Source organism: Lepidochelys kempii, chromosome 11, assembly GCF_965140265.1.
Source record: "Lepidochelys kempii isolate rLepKem1 chromosome 11, rLepKem1.hap2, whole genome shotgun sequence".
In the NCBI taxonomy this organism is placed as follows: domain Eukaryota; kingdom Metazoa; phylum Chordata; order Testudines; family Cheloniidae; genus Lepidochelys; species Lepidochelys kempii.
Window position 1 is genome coordinate 62,609,811 of NC_133266.1, and position 20,990 is coordinate 62,630,800.

The window sequence follows — 20,990 nt, forward strand, 5'->3', positions numbered from 1 at the left end:
CCAAATGTAAAATAGTTATGGGTAAGGACAAAGTCACAAAGTTCAGCCACCAGGTTAGCCGTGACATTATCGGGGATAGTGTTCTTGACGGCTTGTAGTCCATCTTTGTGTGGAATGTTGGTGTAGAGGGTTTCTACATCCATAGCGGCCAGGATGGTGTTATCAGGAAGATCACTGATGGATTGTAGTTTCCTCAGGAAGTCAGTGGTGTCTCGAAGGTAGCTGGGAGTGCTGGTAGCGTAGGGCCTGAGGAGGGAGTTTACATAGCCAGACAATCCTGCTGTCAGGGTGCCAATGCCTGAGATGATGGGGCACCCAGGATTTCCAGGTTTATGGATCTTGGGTAGTAGATCGAATATCCCAGGTCGGGGTTCCAGGGGTGTGTCTGTGCGGATTTGATCTTGTGCTTTTTTCGGGGTGATTGAGCAAATGCTGTAGTTTCTTTTGGTAGCTCTCAGTGAGATCAGAGGGTAATGGCTTGTAGAAAGTGGTGTTGGAGAGCTGCCGAGCAGCCTCTTATTCATATTCCGACCTATTCATGATGACAACAGCACCTCCTTTGTCAGCCTTTTTGATTATGATGTCAGAGTTGTTTCTGAGGCTGTGGATGGCATTGTGTTCTGCACGGCTGAGGTTGTGGGGCAAGTGATGCTGCTTTTCCACAATTTCAGCTCGTGCACATCGGCGGAAGCACTCTATATAGAAATCCAGTCTGCTGTCTCGACCTTCAGGAGGAGTCCACCTAGAATCCTTCTTTTTGTAGTGTTGGTAGGGAGGTCTCTGTGGATTAGTATGTTGTTCAGAGGTGTGTTGGAAATATTCCTTGAGTTGGAGACGTCGAAAATAGGATTCTAGGTCACCACAGAACTGTATCATGTTCGTGGGGGTGGAGGGGCAGAAGGAGAGGCCGCGAGATAGGACAGCTGCTTCTGCTGGGCTAAGAATATAGTTGGATAGGTTAACAATATTGTTGGGTGGGTTGAGGGAACCATTGCTGTGGCCCCTTGTGGCATGTAGTGGTTTAGAAAGTTTAGTGTCCCTTTTCTTTTGTAGAGAAGCAAAGCGTGTGTTGTAAATGGCTAGAGTAATTGTTGAAAGATCTGGTTGTATCCTACCTTTGCCATTGACTGATTGTATATTTGCATTAAACTGAGACACTTATATATTTCTTCATCCAGAAGTAGGTCTCAAGTTGTTCTTGTATCCAGAAGGGACAGCAAATTAGACCCATTTTAGCTCCAACCTCCATAGGTCCAGGTCTCTCTGTGCCTTAGTTTTCCTATCTGTAAAACGGGGATAATAATGCTCACCACCATTGTGAAGGTGGGTTTTTTTTTAATATCTAGGTAAAATGTACTGTATAAATGCATATTATTTTTATTTATTTATTTAGGCTTTCTGTGATCGTGTTGTAAACAGTCTTGTCTCATCTGTATTAGCAACCAAGCCTTTTAACCCCTGCTGAATTGGGGGCCATGGCAGTAGCAGGTCACTTTCCTAGCATACAAGGGATCACATTGTTTGAGTTATATGTGAAAATGACAATATAGGAGCCCATTTACAGTTGATGTTTTGTTTCATTGGTAGGTAAGACTAGAGGTGTAAAGCAGCTTTCATTAGAGATGCAGTTTTTGTCTCATTCTGTTCACTGCTCACACTATCTCTAACATATCTCCCCAAATTGTCAATATGTTGACATAAACATGCCACTGTATATACTTCTAAAACAGTAAGACTCCTATAGTGCCAGTGTTTGCCACTGTGTGTACTGATACAGAAGGTGATATCTGAAGAAAAAGAATAGTGATATAAAAATACCCTATTAAATCTGTGATGTGCAAAATTTTGTAAGCACTGCATAAAAAATGCATATGCAGCTTGTGCTGTCCGTGAGTATTTCAGCACATTTTAAAACAAAAATGAATCAGCAGAAATTAGTATTTTTCAGTGTTAAAGAAGTATTGCTCTCTTCCTGATGTCCAGTTGAGGTCTTACTTTGGTCACTTTGTCAGCAATATTGAAAGTTTCTTGAGGGGTAAAGATGCAAGTATATCAAATATTGGGTTTACAGAGCAACAAGCTGTGGCTTTTTAAAATTTGCTAGGTCACTATATTCCCATATCTATTTCTTATTGCTACTCAGCTCTTCTGCATGAGCTATTTTGTTTTTAAAGGGGAACAGGAAGGCTTTTTATCTGCCCACAGCTGAATTTAGAGTTAAGTGTTTTTCCCGCAACTAAAACATTACATGGAATTACATTTGTTAACATACTTTTCAACCTTTACACCTTCACCTTTAAAATGTGAAACAATGGCTGAAAAGCATATGAGGACGTCAGGAGGTAGGGTCAGGGGCAGGCGGGAATAAGGACCAGAAGAGAGGAAAGAAAGCCTGGAGACATCTAGAGCCTTATGGGAGTTGATTAAGTACTGCAGTGTTTCAGCCACAGGAAGAGATCCCAGTGCATTATGGAAGACAGAGTTTGGGCAGGGGAGAAAGGAAGATAGTTGGATGAAGGACAGTAGACTACAACTCACATGAGGCACTGCAGTTGCTCAGGTGGCTTGATAGTTTGATTTTTTTGTCCTGAATTGGGATAAAAGCTAGTGTCAAAATATCAATATTTCTTGCAGGCCAGAAATTCCAGTTTTAGATTAGCTCCGTGTATCAACTTGCCTTTGTATCCAGAATACAAGTAAATGCTCTGGGACTAGATCATCAGCTGGTGTAAATCAATGATATCAGTAGCAAGCTCCCTTTCTTTTGACTGTGCACTAGAAACTAGTAATATATTGGCTTCCTGACTGCACTGGAGCAATATTGATTTATATCAGCTAAGGCTTTGTACCCTAATTTGGTATAATAAAAAGTAACTAGCAACCAAGATAAAATAAACTAGTTAACCACAAAATTTAGACTAACTAGCAACCAAAACCAAATAAACGGGTAACTGGAGTATCATGGGTATATAAATAACGCTATCTGTATTGCCACATTAGCAATTCTATCTCCACATCTAACTCTCTATACACACACTGCTGCATGCTACAGAAGTTTGTTTTAAGCTGACGTGGGTGGGCAGAGGAGGAGGTAAAATGCTTTTTTGTTATTATTTACAGTGAATTCATTTTTGTATTAAGTGAGAACAGAGAAAACAAATTCTCAGTTGGGAGGAAAGAGTCTTTGTTAAAGTAAGTGTCTGTCAGCATTGGGTAATATAGTAGAATTTAATCTCAATTTAGTCATAATTTAATAAATAATTTAGAGCACTTGTAAAAATAACACCGAGTATTGTTTGAATAAATCTTAATGAGGGTGAAGCATAATATGAGGAAAGCATTGGCCAAGAAGTTGCTTCTTCTCTAAAGTGCGTAGAACTCTGTCACCAACCAAATGAGAATAGCGGTAAGAAGTGTTAATATTAACGCAAGGCCAAATAAACCATATGGACAAATCTCTCTTCAAGCTGGATATTGATGGATGAGAGTGTGGCAGACCTAAGATCCAAGAGTTGTTGACACAATCACAGCAAGTAATAGATACTATTTTATTATCAAGAAAAAAATTGATTCCAGGATATGGAAAAATTCTTACAGTAAAGCAGAGAGAAATACCTTAATCCCATCAAGGAAAGGAATTCCAGAAATATTAGATTTCCTTCAGATGAGTATATTCTTGGGGCTAAACCATAATGGTCCAATTAATAGCAATAAGCCTTGCGATGGAGTCTGTCAGATCTTGTCTTTCTTCACTGGGGATATCCTTAGAACTGAGCCTGAGCACCAGAAGAATCATTGCAGTGTACTAGGGTCTGTCAGATGACTTTGTCTCATATTCCTATCAGAAGGTTCTTGAAGGCTGTAAAGATATTCCTTGTACAAAAACTCATTCTAGTTTATAAGCCTTCACTGTACCACTGTTTGAACCTATGGACTTGCCTACTTTTCTTTATATTAAAAATATCCTTTTTAATAGTAGCAAAGTCCAAAAGCTTACCAAATAGGGAGCTCAGTCATTGGATCTATAGATTGAAATGTGCTTTATAAGTGATGTAAATTCCACAAGAACATGCCATAGTTTGAACATCCTTGGAATTCATACTTAAAGTAAATTCAGCTTTCCATGAGTCCAAGAAGAGAGAAATCTTGTCATTTTTTCATCCTACTCTAGTGCACAAGGAGACTGATGATGGATGACAGAAGGACTGTTAAATCAGTTTGAAGGAAACAAAGCACATCAGACAATTAGTAATCTTTTCCATTCAAGATGTAGAGGCAATTAAAGTTTCAGACTTGACCAGAGCATAATTGCTCCTCTGAATTGCACAAGAACAGTGGCAAGCCCCTTTCTAAAGGAATTAAAAATCAGTTCACTGTGATAGGGCAGCTCCTGTTAATGAGATCTGTAAAACCATCTATATGCTTTCCACAGCATCATCTAGTCTTCACACCTTTACGAGGCACATAAGTTGGACCTGACTTCATTTTCATATGCAGCATTTAAGAGTCCTACATAGTTGTTGAAGGTTGACAAGAAAATAAAGAAAAAGAGATAGTGTTCCTTATTATTATTCTGCTTGTTTATTTATACATGTCCATGTTAAAAGGATTGATAAAAGATTTAGGCTAAAATTGTGCAAAAATGGTGATAACTTTTTTCACAAAATTTCACCTGAAAATGATGGTGATTTTATTTTGCTTAATCTATGCCCCTCAAAATTTGCTTTCTTGTGAAATTCAACAAAATGACTAATTTAAAATGTAAAACATGAAAATTTCACTTTTTCATAAAACGGATCCATAATTTCCCCCTTTGGCAATGGCTGTTTCTTGGAATAGAGCCATTTTTGAATCATACATTTGCAAAATGTGACCTTTTTGCAGAATGGGTTCAATTTTATGCTCACAATGAAATATAAAAACTTATTTCAAGAAGTCTTCCTTTCTTGGAGAATATTTTGCGCATGTATACTTTAGATGTGAAGGGAACATTTGCTGCTTCTTCAAGGAGTATCCCTTTGGGTGTTCCACTTTAGGTGTCTTGGCGCCCAGCGCTTATAATCGGAGATTTGTAGTAGCAGTGCCCGGGTTGGCCATCCACGTGCGGTAACTGTCTCATGCTGCTCTGGGTAGCTACTTAGCATGCGCAGCCAACCATCCCTCAGTTCCTTCTCTATCGCCTTTGGCTTGAGTCAGAGCAACAGTAGTGCCCCCGTCTATTTCGTAAATTGCTTATATTCCTACTTTTATTTATCCCCTTTGTTTCTGTCCTTATTTACCCACTAACCCCCCCCCTCCCCAAACTCCCCACTTTATTTTGTTAGTTTCCCCCGCTACTGATGGGATTCTGCAATGGCGACTGAACTACGACCATTTTCTATAGACCTGAACCTCCACAGGCATGCCTGGTTCCCCCAGCTTTAAACGTTGCCAGACCTGCAGGCTATCAGTTCCTGTATCGGATGGTCACACTCAGTGCATCTGCTGTCTCGGGGAAACCCATGGACCACAGAAATGTCCACACTGCAAGAAATTATCTGCCAGGACACTGAAAGCTAGGGATCTCCAACTACAATGATTAATGATGGAGAAATCCCTCAGGCCAGCCTCCAACCCAGAGTCCAGGACTCCACCTGGCCAACAGTTTCCAGCAACAGCGTCAGACAAGGGGTTTACCCAAACCATGTCTAAGAACCCTGCACCTAAGAAGGTGACCAAACATTGGTCACAGTTATTGCCACAGAGAGATCCCCATAAAAAGAAGTGGTCTCCTGGCAAAAAATGTGCCCCGGTACCGATGGCACCGAGAATCTCGGACCGAGAGGCACCGGGAATGTCCGATACAGAGATGTTTTGAGGAGCCAAGACACTGATGCGGCCAAGCTCTCACTCAGGTGCATGAGCTAAAGCTAAGCTTCCTAGCTCAGCACTGAGAGTGCCGAAGAAAGCCTCAGCACCGGATAGTGTAGTGGCGCCACCTGCTGCATATACATAGCCTAACAAGACCTCAGCACCGTCAGAGCATACTATGCTGTCATCCATGGCACCGAGCTTCCTGGTTCTGCAACCCTTCACCAGACAGGAGGACCTGGCAATCTCCTCCACCCTGGGAACCCCTCTGTTCGGCACCGACGGCACCCCAGTCAGGCAAGGACTGAGCCAAATATTGGATCTGCACCCTCGCTATCCAGTGATGAGGACGAAGAGGATGACTCGAGCCTTTTCACCCCCCGTCATCCCTCTCCAAAACCAGGACTGTCTCACCAACAACTAACTATGCAAGGGAAAAGCTGGGAAGCAAAACCATGGATGCCACCACTCGTTTTTATGCCACCCAATCGGCCATACTGGGACCCCTGGGCAATCTGCAGAATCCAGAATCTTAAACCCCCCCAACCTACCAGTGTCATGGGCCACCTAGTCCCCTTCACCCATGAACCCACCACCATCAGAGGCACCGGAGGAAGAGGGAGAGGAGCAGGAAAAGGCTCCTGAAGGCAATACACTGCCACCCACCCATATTTCATCCTTGTCCCCGGACGAAATAATTATGCGACTGCCTCCCACCACAGGAGATGACTTCAAGTCCTTCCAGGACTTATTCAAAAGAGTTGCAGAATCCCTGGACATCTCTTTAGCAGAGTTGTCAGAGACTCAACACAAACTTACTGACATCTTGCAAGCAACCCCATCAGCAAAGATAGCTCTGCCCATCAATGCTGCTATAATGGATCCTGCAAAGATAATATAGCAGACACCTGTTACTGTCCCACTCTCCTGTAAACACTCTGACAGAAAATATTATGTACGAGCAAAAGGGCTGAGTTCTTATTTACTCACCCGGCTTCAAATTCACTAGTCATAGAGGCAGTAAACCAAAGGGGAAAACAGCACCAGTCAAAAACCACCCCTTATGACAACAACTGGAAAAGTCTTTGGACGCAAAGACTATTCCTTGACCTCACTGCAATTTTGCATAGCAAACTACTTCACTCTGTTGGTGAAATACACTTACAACTTGTTTAATAAAATGATATCATTTATTGAACAAATGCCAGAGCAAGTGAAGGAACAATACAAAGCCAATGTTGCAGAGGGCTCCTTAATTGCCAAAACAGCCCTGCAGGCCTCCTTCAATTCCACTGACAAGGCAGCTCATTCTACTGCCGCGTCCGTGGCCATGCTTCAAGCATCCTGGCTCCACCTCTCTGGATTCCCTAGGGAAGTACAAGCCACAGTTGAGGACCTGCCCTTTGAGGGCCAAAAACTATTTATTTGTTAAGGGCACTGATGCATCTCTTCATACCTTAAAGGACTCGCAAACAACCTTGAAGACAGGGTGGTGCTCGATCATAACCTCTCTGCATCGATGCACTGCACCTATGGCAGTGGTACATATCCCACAAGGTAGACATTTCTGCAGCTTATCTGCCAGGACTTCAGAATCCCATGACAGACCAGCTGAGCAGACACTTCTGACAAACCCATGAGTGGGAGATGGACTACCTGACCCTCGTGACCATATTCAACAGGTGTGGATTCCCTACTGTAGATTTATTCTCAACGGCTCACAATACAAAATGCCCTCAGTATTGCTCCTTAGTGGGGCTTGGTCCCCACTTCCTGGGCGATGCCCTCCTTACAAAATGGGAGGCACCACTAATGTTCGCGTTCCCCCCGATTCCTCTGTTGAGCAGGGTGCTACACAAAATCAGACAGGACAAGCCAAGCTCATACTTATTGCACCCACATGGTCCAGGCAAACGTGGTTCCCATACCTGAGACAGATGGCAGTAAAACTTCCTCAAACCCTTTCGCTACTTCCTTACCTCCTGACACAGGATGCTGGCCGCGTCAATCACCCCAACCTAGCGGGAGGACATGTTCATCGAGATAATGAACATCTCAGGGACAGCTGACACAGAACTTGGAACCTGGAGGATTTCACTGTCTGAGAAGTTAGACATGGATATGGAGAGCAGGAAAGCATCCCAGGAGCAGGAGCATGCGATGCAGAATGAGATGCTTCACATTATGAGGGACCAATCAGACATGTTGAGGCATCTGGTTGAGCTGCAGGAACAGAAGGAGGAGGCTGGAGTCCCTCTGCAACCCCTGCTGAACAGCCAGAAAGCATCGCCCAGCTCACAACCTCTCTCTCCAAAACGTTCCATGAGGGCATGGGGGAAAAGTCAATTATCCCTTGCACTCAACTTAGGGAGAGGGTACAAAGTGCAGAAGGTACTCATTCACAGACATTTGGTGGAAATGTGGCCTTTGGCGTGTCATTAAAGAGTGATACTTTAACAGAGTAGAAAATGATTTAAGTAATATTTTTAGCTAATATCTTCTACTTTTGTACTAAGAGTAATTGGCATGAGTGGGATAAAAAAAAATCCCGTTTGTGTTGAAGAACCATCATAATTCACCTGTACCTCCCTAAGCTGGGTAAATTCCATATCTCACAATAATCTGTTATGTAGCATTTCTCTCTCTCTCTCTCTCTCTCTCTCCGTCTTTAGTTCTTCTCCTTGTTAAAGCATTCAAAGTTACATGTTCTCAGATTAGTGTCATTTTTTTCAATTATATAAATAAAAAGTAGTTTGACTTTTCTTCTTGGATAAAGTAGTAAATGCTATTCTGTATTTGTGTGCAATCTGATCTGTAGTGTAAGCTTCTCTAGTTTTCCTATGTATGTTGTCAGGAACAGATTACAACAGAGTTTTCTTAGTATTTTTTTTCATCCAGCATTGAAGGTCTTCTCCGTTGTTACTCTGCAGTTCAAGAAGAGTGCTCTTCATTAATTTGTGCTATGTTGTGCTAGCAGAACCATATGAGCAGACTTAATTTTCTATTTTAAGCTAGTGGGAGGGATGTAAAAAGCTAAACCAGAAGTTATAAAAACATTTAAGTAAAAATGTCTGTCTACTTTGAACATTTTATTGATGAGGTGAGTTAGTGTTGTCATTTTTCTGCAGCACCACTAGCCTTTGCTTGACATAGACGTGGCATTGGCTGACAGTCTGGCACCAGGATCTAAAAATGAACTGTCCCGTGTGCTATGAGCTCAGATCAAACTGGAACCAGTGCCAAAAGGATCTTTCCAAGCTGGAATTGGTCTGGGAAAACACATGTACAACAGCATAGAATCTTTTATGTATTCTAACTACCTAAAAGTTTTTTTTAAAAACCACAACACTTGTACTCTCTTTAAAAGAACTGTTTAGGTTAGAATGTGGTTTTAAACAAACCTTGGTCATGAGGAGATTCCTACCCCCTCACCTATCTGTGGTAAACAAGGCACTGAGATGTTGAGGACCAGATTGTGCTCTTAGGTCTGAACATTTGGTGCTGTGAGGAGGTTATTGTCTTGGTCCTAAAGGGCATTACTTCCCAGATTGTTCTAAACTGTGCTGGGGGTGTTTTCAACCAGCATGAATATGCAAAGGGAGCACTTCAGAATAATTTCAGTTAGTGATTAAATAGCCTTTCTTTCTGTAGCATTTGCAATATTCCTTCAAAATTTGTGACTTCAAAAGAACACATTCCAGTAGAACAGTTTTTGACTTGCTTCCACCTGTTTGTTCAACATATTTGCTAAGCAGCGATATGAGAAGTATAAAATAGATTGATGACAGTGATTTGGGGCATTGGTCATATCATCACAGACAACTGACAGAAATTGCTTTAGTAAATGTCTTTCTTACCCTGGCAACACGTTATTAGAATGCCTTAAGAAGAGATTCTCTTCACAGACTTGGAGGTGTTGGTATGATCTCAGTAGATTTTAAGTTTGCTTTCAGATAAGAATGTACAATTGGGTTACCCAGAGCACTGAGGTACATATCAGCAATATTTCTATCATATTGGAAACATTTTCTACCACTTTTTTGATGCGTTGTTTATTTGCCAAATTCTTGACCAGAGGGTACATGAGTTATCCCCTCGGAAAAGACTACTGTTTTCTTTGGGAGAGTCAAGCCTTTGTTTTTTCTGAAGCAGCTGTCTTTTTCTTTCTTTTTTCCCCTCTCCTCTTCTTCCCTTCCCGCACCTGGCCCCCACGCACCTTCCACTGCTCGTAGCCCTTTCTGTAAGCTTAGCCCTGGTCTACATTAGGACTTTAGGTCAAATTTAGCAGCATTAAATCGATGTAAACCTGCACCCGTCCACACGATGAAGCCCTTTATTTCGACTTAAAGGGCTCTTAAAATCGATTTCCTTATTCCACCCCTGACAAGTGGATTAGCGCTTAAATCGGCCTTGCCGGCTCGAATTTGGGGTACCGTGGACACAATTCGACAGTATTGGCCTCCGGGAGCTATCCCAGAGTGCTCCATTGTGACCGCTCTGGACAGCACTCTCAACTCAGATGCACTGGCCAGGTAGACAGGAAAAGAATCCTGAACTTTTGAATCTCATTTCCTGTTTGGCCAGCGTGGCAAGCTGCAGGTGACCATGTAGAGCTCATCAGCAGAGGTGACCATGTTGGAGTCCCAGAATCGCAAAAGAGCTCCAGCATGGACCGAACGGGAGGTACGGGATCTGATCGCTGTATGGGGAGAGGAATCCGTGCTATCAGAACTCCGTTCCAGTTTTCGAAATGCCAAAACCTTTGTCAAAATCTCCCAGGGCATGAAGGACAGAGGCCATAACAGGGACCCGAAGCAGTGCCGCGTGAAACTGAAGGAGCTGAGACAAGCCTACCAGAAAACCAGAGAGGCAAACGGCCGCTCCGGGTCAGAGCCCCAAACATGCCACTTCTGTGATGAGCTGCAAGCCATTTTAAGGGGTTCAGCCACCACTACCCCAGCCGTGTTGTTTGACTCCTTCAATGGAGATGGAGGCAATACGGAAGCAGGTTTTGGGGACAAAGAAGATGATGATGATGAGGTTGTAGATAGCTCACAGCAAGCAAGCGGAGAAACTGGTTTTCCCGACAGCCAGGAACTGTTTCTCACCCTGGACCTGGAGCCAGTACCCCCCGAACCCACCCAAGGCTGCCTCCTGGACCCAGCAGGCAGAGAAGGGACCTCCGGTGAGTGTACCTTTTAAAATACTATACATGGTTTAAAAGCAAGCATGTGAAAGGATTACTTTGCCCTGGCATTCGCGGCTCTCCTGGATGTACTCCCAAAGCCTTTGCAAAAGGTTTCTGGGGAGGGCAGCCATATTGCGTCCTTCATGGTAGGACACTTTACCACTCCAGGCCAGTAACACGTACTCGGGAATCATTGTACAACAAAGCATTGCAGTGTATGTTTGCTGGCGTTCAAACAACATACGTTCTTTATCTCTCTGTGTTATCCTCAGGAGAGTGAGATATAATTCATGGTCACCTGGTTGAAATAGAGTGCTTTTCTTCAGGGGACGCTCAGAGGAGCCCATTCCTGCTGGGCTGTTTGCCTGTGGCTAAACAGAAATGTTCCCCGCTGTTAGCCACAGGGAGGGGGGAGGGTTGAGGGGGTAGACACGCAGTGGGGGGAGGCAAAATGTGACCTTGTAACGAAAGCACATGTGCTATGTATGTAATGTTAACAGCAAGGTTTACCCTGAAAGAGTGTAGCCACTGTTTTATAAAGTGTGTCTTTTTAAATACCGCTGTCCCTTTTTTTTTCTCCACCAGCTGCATGTGTTTCAATGATCACAGGATCTTCTCCTTCCCAGAGGCTAGTGAAGCTTAGAAAGAAAAAAAATCGCACTCGCGATGAAATGTTCTCCGAGCTCATGCTGTCCTCCCACACTGACAGAGCACAGACGAATGCGTGGAGGCAAATAATGTCAGAGTGCAGGAAAGCACAAAATGACCGGGAGGAGAGGTGGCGGGCTGAAGAGAGTAAATGGCGGCCTGAAGATAGGGCTGAAGCTCAAATGTGGCGGCAGCGTGATGAGAGGAGGCAGGATTCAAAGCTGAGGCTGCTGGCGGACCAAACCAGTATGCTCCAGTGTATGGTTGAGCTGCAGCAAAGGCAGCTGGAGCACATACTGCCACTACAGCCCCTGTGTAACCAACCACCCTCCTCCCCAAGTTCCATAGCCTCCACACCCAGATGCCCAAGAACGCGGTGGGGGGCCACTGACCACAGTCACTCCGCCACAGAGGATTGCCCAAAAAAAAGAAGGCTGGCATTCCATAAATTTTAAAGTTGTAAACTTTTAAAGTGCTGTGTGGCATTTTCCTTCCCTCCTCCTCCACCCCTCCTGGGCTACCTTGGTAGTCATCCCCCTATTTGTGTGATGAATGAATAAAGAATGCATGAATGTGAAGCAACAATGACTTTATTGCCTCTGCAAGCGGTGATCGAAGGGAGGAGGGGAGGGTGGTTAGCTTACAGGGAAGTAGAGTGAACCAAGGGGCGGGGGGTTTCATCAAGGAGAAACAAACAGAACTTTCACACCGTAGCCTGGCCAGTCATGAAACTGGTTTTCAAAGCTTCTCTGATGCGTACCGCACCCTCCTGTGCTCTTCTAACTGCCCTGGTGTCTGGCTGTGCGTAACCAGCAGCCAGGCGATTTGCCTCAACCTCCCACCCCGCCATAAACATCTCCCCCTTACTCTCACAGATATTGTGGAGCACACAGCAAGCAGTAATAACAGTGGGAATATTGGTTTCGGTGAGGTCTAAGTGAGTCAGTAAACTGCGCCAGTGCGCCTTTAAACGTCCAAATGCACATTCTATCACCATTCTGCACTTGCTCAGCCTGTAGTTGGGCAGCCTGGACAGTAGTCAGGAGCTGTTGTGTATGGCTTCATGAGCCATGGCATTAAGGGGTTGGTCCCCAAGGATAACTATAGGCATTTCAACATCCCCAACAGTTATTTTGTGGTCTGGGAATAAAGTCCCTTCCTGCTGCTTTTGAAACAGACCAGAGTTCCTGAAGATGCGAGCATCATGTACCTTTCCCGGCCATCCCACGTTGATGTTGGTGAAACGTCCCTTGTGATCCACCAGAGCTTGCAGCACTATTGAGAAGTACCCCTTGCGCTTTATGTACTCGGCGGCTTGGTGCTCCGGTGCCAAGATAGGGATATGGGTTCCGTCTATGACCCCACCACAGTTAGGGAATCCCATTGCAGCAAAGCCATCCACTATGACCTGCACATTTCCCAGGGTCACTCCCCTTGATATCAGCAGATCTTTGATTGCGTAGGCTACTTGCATCACAGGAGCCCCAACAGTAGATTTGCTTACTCCAAATTGATTCCCAACTAACCGGTAGCTGTCTGGTGTTGCAAGCTTCCACAGGGCTATCGCCACTCGCTTCTCAGCTGTGAGGGCTGCTCTCATCTTGGTATTCATGCGCCTCAGGGCAGGGGAAAGCAAGTCACAAAGTTCCATGAAAGTCCCCTTACGCATGCGAAAGTTTCGCAGCCACTGGGAATCGTCCCAGACTTGCAACACTATGCGGTCTCACCAGTCTGTGCTTGTTTCCCGAGCCCAGAATCGGCGTTCCACAGCATGCACGTGCCCCATTAGCACCATGATGCATGCATTGGCAGGGCCCATGCTTTCAGAGAAATCTGTGTCCATGTCCTGATCACTCACATGACCGCGCTGACATCGCCTCCTCGCCCAGCATCGCTTTGCCAGGTTCTGGTGCTGCATATACTGCTGGATAATGCGTGGGGTGTTTAATGTGCTCCTAATTGCCAAAGTGAGCTGAGCGGTCTCCATGCTTGCCTTGGTATGGCGTCCGCACAGAAAAAAGGCGCGGAACGATTGTCTGCCGTTGCTCTGATGGAGGGAGGGGCGACTGATGACACGGCTTACAGGGTTGGCTTCAGGGAGCTAAAATCAACAAAGGGGGTGCCTGTACATCAAGGAGTATTTCAGGCAGGACTGCATGGAGGGTTCCAATAAGAAATGGTGCACCTAAGTTATCGTTCTTATTGGAACAAGGAGGTTAGCCTGGCCTCTGATTGATAGATGGCTAGATTTACCTCGCTGCACCTTCTCTGTGCGTGACTGCAGTGTGACCTAGACAGGGGAGGCGGGGAAGCAAATGAGTACAAAACAAATCTGGTCTATTTCTTGTTTTGATCCACTCCATCTATCTTTTACATCTTTGGCTGGCAGAAGATGGTGCAGAAGGACTGCATGCCATCCACATCTCATGGCTGCTCGGCAGAAGATGGTACAGTACGACTGCTAGCCATCCTCATCTCTTGCCTGCCTGGCAGAAGATGGTACAATACGACTGCTAGCCATCCTCATCTCTTGCCTGCTCGGCAGAAGATGGTACAGTACGACTGCTAGCAATCCGTATCGCCTGCCTGCTCACCATAAGACGGTTCAATAGGACTGACTGCAGGACTAAAGAGAATGACCTGGTCAAGTCACTCCAAATTTAGTCCCTGCGCCCATGTCTGCCCAGGCGCTCCCAGCCGACGTGGCCAGGAGCACCTCAGACACGATGAGGACGGCTACCAGTCGTACTGCACCGTCTGCTGCCAGAAGGCAATGGGTTGCTACTACTGTGTAGCAATGCCGTACCGCGTCTGCCAGCACCCAGGAGACATACGGTGACGGTTACCTGAGCGGGCTCCATGCTTGCCGTGGTATGGTGTCTGCACAGGTAACTCAGGAAAAAAGGCGCGAAACGATTGTCTGCCCTTGCTTTCACGGAGGGAGGGAGGGAAGGGGGGCCTGACGATATGTACCCAGAACCACCTGTGACAATGTTTTAGCCCCATCAGGCATTGGGATTTCAACCCAGAATTCCAATGGGCAGCGGAGACTGTGAGAACTGTGGGATAGCTATCCACAGTGCAACGCTCTGGAAGTCAACTCTAGCCTCGGTACTGTGGAAGCACTCCGTCTAGTTAATGCACTTAGAGCATTTTCTGTGAGGACACACACACTTGAATATATAAAACCGATTTCTAAAAAACCGACTTCTATAAATTCGACCTTATTCCGTAGTGTAGACATACCCTTAGACATAGTCTCAGAGCAGTCTCCCAGGGCCCTACCAGCTGCCTGCATTATCATCCCTGCCTTGCTGAGATTGATTGCTTGATCATCACATCCATATATCTTTTCTCTGCACAGCAAATGGAAAAAAATGGTGCAAAGTGTGCCTTTCACGTTTTTCACTGAGATTTTGCTTTTTGTAGCAAATTCTGAAACTGGTGATGAATGTGAAAACAATATACCATTAGCTCTGGGCTCTGAATCAATGTTTAATGCATCAGCTTAAGTGGCACCTTCCTTGAGTAATGCTGTGGAAAATTTAAAGGGTAACTGTTGACCTGGGACACGCTTAAAACATTAACGATTCAGTTTTCCCTCTAATGTTAATGAGTTCCTTTATTGAGCATATAAGTAAGTTATTTCAGATGCTGTGTCTGTATATGCGACTGCTAAGCAGCAAGAACTTTTCATAGTTTGAAAGACTAGAAGACCTTTCTGCAAGGTGAGAGCTTTCTCAGATTTCACTTTGGCAGAGTTTCTTTGCCTTAATCAGTTTCATGGGGAGTTTGAACTGAACAAAATGTACTGTAAAGAGGATAGCTAGTAAACAAGTGCCCTCATATTATATGGTACAAAGTAAAGAAGTCTGAGTTAGATACATTATTGTTAACATTACTGCTAATATTTGAAATAAAATATTAGAAGTGTGGTGTGGCTTTAAGGTGTGACTGAAATTCAGATCCACTCAGAAATACGGTGCTCTGAAGTTGGTTATCTTTTTTTTTTAAATTGATTTGCATGTTTTTGCCCATAATTCATTTTTGTGGCTGGCATTGTACTTGGTCTCTGCTGGAAGGTTGAGTTTCAGAGGTTTGCGTTTGGTGAAGATGGAAAAAATACCCTAATGTTTTAGAAACTATAACCATGCTTCTTGGAGCAAGGTACAGCAAAAACAGCCTGAAATTTGGATGGACGCAATTCTCGTTGTTTTGAAGCAAATTAATTTTGATTTAACAAAGTTATAATTATTAGAAAAATTGGATACTGAACATCTGCAGTACAAACCTTCTATATGTCTATAAGTGCACAAAACATTTTTACAGATACAGGCCTCGATCCTGCAAAGACTTTATGCCTTGTGAGTTGTTCCAATGATGTAGTTGTGCTCAAGTCTTTGCAGGATTGGGGCTATAGTCAGGTATACATCTGTAGGTACAAAGACTTATAAGATTTGCGGGTTTTGCACAAGGGTGAAATGGAGTGGAAGTTTTTCTAAAAAAAAATATGCTCTAGTTCAATCTCAGCTATTGGACATGAAGCAGGAATTAATTCGGGAGGTCCTGTGTTATACAGGAGATCAGACAAGTGATCACAATGGTTTCTTCTGGCCTTAAAATCTATCAGACTATGAATTGCATACCTGTGCTGAAGGCTGGCACAAGTCCTGTGCTATATACCATTAAGTTCTGCTTAAATTCGCATCGTCTTTGTGCTAGACCTCCTCACAGGATGAATTTAACTCAAGGTGAATAGTAGGAGAGAAAAGAACTTTCAAATTCTGCTGACAAAGCCAGCAAACAGTAATCTGATTACCTCCAGATTTTATATTTTATTCCTTTTTCTACCTTCCACCCCCCCAAAAAACATAGGAAATTTGAATGGAAAAATAAATAGAAACCTGCTGGCAATTCTGCAAGATTAAACAGTCAAAAGTCAGGAAGTGTCAACATTTGTCTTTTTTACAAATGTACATGTAATGTATTACCCCTTTGTTGTTAATGTATGCTGTAAAATATATAGGATGTGCAAACTGGGATTCGTTAATATTATTGTAGGAAGATTAATTTTATAACTTTTTGACTTTTGAGTTTTTAATATAACTAATGCTGGGGCTTGGTGTTTTTTTACACATTTAATAAGTACATGTTCAGAGTGTGGTGTGTGCACTTGTGTATGTATCGCACTTCAGGGAGTCTCAGCGTTAGATAATAGAATTCCATATCTCGTGTAGTTCATGAGTCCAGTTCTACAAGCACTCTACAAAACTTTCATTTACTTCAGTGGAAGTTCAACATGCAAAGGGCTAAATGCTCCCTATATTTATCCAGACTAATTAGACTGGATAATTATTTTCCTTTGTCTTTGGTAGGGTTTATAACTGTGATGTGGCAGTGTAAAGAAGCTTGCTTCTCAATTACTGAGTCCAGCCAATAATTAAAAAAAAATAAAGAAAGGAAAACAACAGTCTTATTTAAGAGATTGTATGAATTGTAATAGAATTTGAGTATTAATCTACCTTCCTTTAATGATTCATTTCCATAATTGCTTTGGTGTCTTTGTTTCAGTTTTAACAGTAATGTTTGATGTTGTTATTTATACATTATAACTCTAATGCTAAGTATGGGAGCAAACTTAATTTATTCCCTGATTATGCAAATATTTATGCATGTATTTAACTCTTATGCTATGTGAATAGTCCTCAAAGACTTTAATAAGAACCAATTTTCTTTGAAAATGGTTCAGCCAATGACTACTTTTCAGAGAGATTTATCCATATGAAAAATTTGTAGAAAGAATCCAAAGATGAGCAAGCAAGATTCTAATTAAAAAAAAAAATTCCAATAGGAGTTATTTTGTATGACTTCTAACGTAAACATTGTATGACAAATATGTGTTCAGCTGTGCATAAAAACTGACAGTTTTCAGGCCAAATGAATTTTCCTAATCAAAATTAGAGGAGATAAAAATAGGGCTTATAATAGAACTTGTAACTAAACTTTGGAGCCATGACCATGGTGCCAACTGTGGGTATGTATGAGTCTGTATAAAATACCATATTTACAGATAACCTGCTGGTAAACTGAGGATTGTTATGATATAATGTTGTAGGCTGTTGAAAACCTATTGCCTAGGCTGCCTGTACCTGCCTTTGAAGGCCTAATTTTCTTGGGCTGGGAGGACTTAATTTTCAGGCTGGAGAAAATTGAGTGTCAGAGAACTGGTGCCCCACCCATGCAAATTTTACCTTCCTCGCAATTTATAGAAGTGGCTCTGAATTCATCTTGCCAAATCTGACACATTTTGGATTTAGAGTCAGAACATCAGGAAGAGGCTGGACACCTCGGAGATACTACAAAAATAATACTGGAGTCAGCCTCACAAATAGGCTTTGGTGTTGCTAGGGCATCTGAGGAAAATGTGAATATGTTTCCAGTACAGCAAGGGTCCTAAGACATTCTCGTAAGTAAAATGGTTCTAAATATTCCATCTGGGGTTACTAATGGAGGGAATTTGATGGTACTGATTTCCTCCAGAGTTGTTAAGATGGCTTCTTATCATATTGGCAAAGAAGTGGGCATTATTTTTCAGGAATAGGAAATCAGATTAGTGCTACTACCAAAGTAAATTATGGGAACGGTCTCAGAATCTGGTGTGGTCATTTCTCTGACTGACCGGGTCAAGTCAATTTTTTTTTCTCTCACAAACATAAATACTCTATTAACCTTAATGAAATAAAGATAATAGAAAAAGATAATTAAAAGAGTAGACACAGCATCCATTTCTATTGTTCATTTGACTCTTCTTCCACTAGTGAAGAGGTGTAACTGTTTAAATCTGGAAGAATGAGTCTAATCTGCAAAACCAGGGAAGACTATAGGGTGTGTGACCTAGTGGTTAGCGCACTAGACTGGGAATCAGGGTTCTATGCCTGATTTTTGCCACTGAACTTCTGGGTGATCTTGGGCACTTAAATCACTTCACCTCTCTCTGTCTCAGTTTCCCTATCTGAAAGTTATACTTACCTCTTTTGTAAAGAGGTCTACTCTTTACAGATCTACTGCTGAAAACTGCTATATAAGAGCTTAGTATTATTCAACATGTCTAATAAATAGGGCTGTCAAGCCATTAGAAAAGTTAATCATGATTAATTGCATGATTAAAAAAATAACCATTTATTTAAATATTTTTGGATGTTTTCTACATTTTCAAATATATTGATTTCAGTTACAACACAGAATACAAAATGTACTGTGCTCAGTTTATATTTATTTTTATTACAATTGTTTGCACTGTAAAAAACAAAAGAAATAATATTTTTCAATCCCCCATTTCAAGGACTGTAATGCAAGCTCTTTATCATGAAAGTTGAATTTACAAATGTAGAATTATGTAAAAGAAACCTGCATTCAAAAATAAAACAATGTAAAACTTTAGAGCCTACAAATTCAGAGTCTTACTTCTTGTTCAGCCAATCGCTCAGACAAACAAGTTTGTTTACATTTGCAGGAGATAATGCTGCCCGCTTCTTGTTTACAGTGTCATCTGAAAGTGAGAACAGGAGTTCACATGCCACTGTTGTAGCGTCACAAGATATTTACATGCCAGATGCGCTAAAGATTCGTATGACCCTTTATGCTTCAATGACCGTTCCAGAGGACATGCGTTCATGCTGATGACAAGTTCTGCTCGACAACGATCCAAAGCAGTGCTGACTGACACATGTTCATTTCCATCATCTGAGTCAGATGCCACCAGCAGAAGGTGGTTTTCTTTTTTGGTGGTTCGGGTTCTGTAGTTTCCCCATCGGAGTTTTGCTCTTTTAAGACATCTGAAAACATGCTCCATACCTCAGCCCTCTCAGATTTTGGAAGGCACTTCAGATTCTTAAACCTTGGGTCGAGCATCATAGCTATCTCACATTGGTATCTTCTTTGCATTTGTCAAAGTGTTCTGAAAACAAACAACATGGGTCATCATGCGAGACTGGTATAACATGAAATATATGGCAGAATGCAGGTAAAACAGAGCAGGAGACATACAATTCTTCCTCAAAGAGTTCAGTCACAAATTTAATTAATGCATTCTTTTTTAACGAGCATCATCAGTATGGAAGCATGTCCTCTGGAATGGTGGCCGAAGCATGAAAGGTTATACAAATGTTTAGCATATCTGGCACGTAAATACCTTGCAAAGCCAGTTACAAAATTGCCATGCAAACGCCTGTTCTGACTTTCAGAGGACCTGGAACAAGACTTTATATCATGGGAAGTAGAGGCCAGACTTACAAAGACCAAAACACAGCCCCAGGAAAAGAATGCATTTGCTACAACTTCCTGAAAAAATGAGACCCCGGTTGCCTGGTACTAACTGCCGTTTTCAACTAATACAAACAGTTCCGCCATACTCCCAGCTCCTGGAAGAAGTGAATGACGATGCTCGTCTACAAGAAAGGCAAGCGAGACAACCTCAACAACTGGAGACCCATGTACAAACTGTATGTCAGCTGCCTTGCGGCTAGGATCACAGACTGGTCATTAGCTCCATCCAGAAAGGCTTCATGTCAGCGAAGGCTGCTGCAAACACAACTTTGTCCTTCAGACTGCCATCCACACAGGCAGGAGGGCACAGAGGCAATGTGCCATAGCATGGCTCGACCTGGCTAATGGTTTTGGATCAATGCCCCACCAGCACATTTTTGCCATGCTGCGAGAGTTCAGGATACCTGAAAACTTTCTCCAACTGGTCTGGGAACCGTATGGAGGCTGCACCACCACCACCATCCGTTCCATGGAAGGAGTGATGCCCGAAATTCCTATCCATAGCAGCGTGAAGCAAGGCTGCCCCCTGAGCCCCATTGTTTTCAACTTAGCCACGGAGCTGCTCATTCGAGCGATCTCCAGTGGTCTAGGCGTTTTCAATCTATGCGACAACGGAGTGAATATCCTGGCCTATGCAGATGATCTGGTCCTGATTGCAGACAACTTCGAGAGTCTCCAACAAATGCTTGACATCACCAGCCAGGCTGCCAACTGGTTGGGACTCCGCTTCAATGCCAGGAAGTATGCATCGCTGCATATTGATGGCAGTAGAAGGGACTCGGTCCAGGAGACGCCGTTTCAGATCCAAGGTGAACCCATGATCTTCCTTGAGAACAGGCAAGCATACCAACATCTCCGCATGCCCATGGGTGTCCGCGTCCAGCAGACACCTGAGGATACCATCGCGGAGATCCTACTAGGTGTGGCCAGGATCGACTCCTCCCTACTGGCCCCATGGCAGAAGATCAATGGCTTGAAC

General features: G+C 43.2%; 1 protein-coding gene across 30 annotated transcripts in view; it reads left to right on the plus strand.

The window, feature by feature from the left end:
* Positions 1-20,990, plus strand: part of ADAM23 (ADAM metallopeptidase domain 23) — a 200,127-nt gene that overhangs the window by 34,156 nt on the left and 144,981 nt on the right. The window contains exon 1 of one of the 30 annotated variants that reach the window (XM_073306556.1): positions 54-8,241. The exons of the other annotated variants lie outside the window; for them this stretch is intronic. Coding sequence (XP_073162657.1) covers positions 7,882-8,241 — 360 coding nt within the window. The 5' untranslated portion in view covers positions 54-7,881. Of the gene's footprint in view, positions 1-53; positions 8,242-20,990 lie in introns of those variants that run through there. 30 annotated transcript variants of the gene reach the window in all.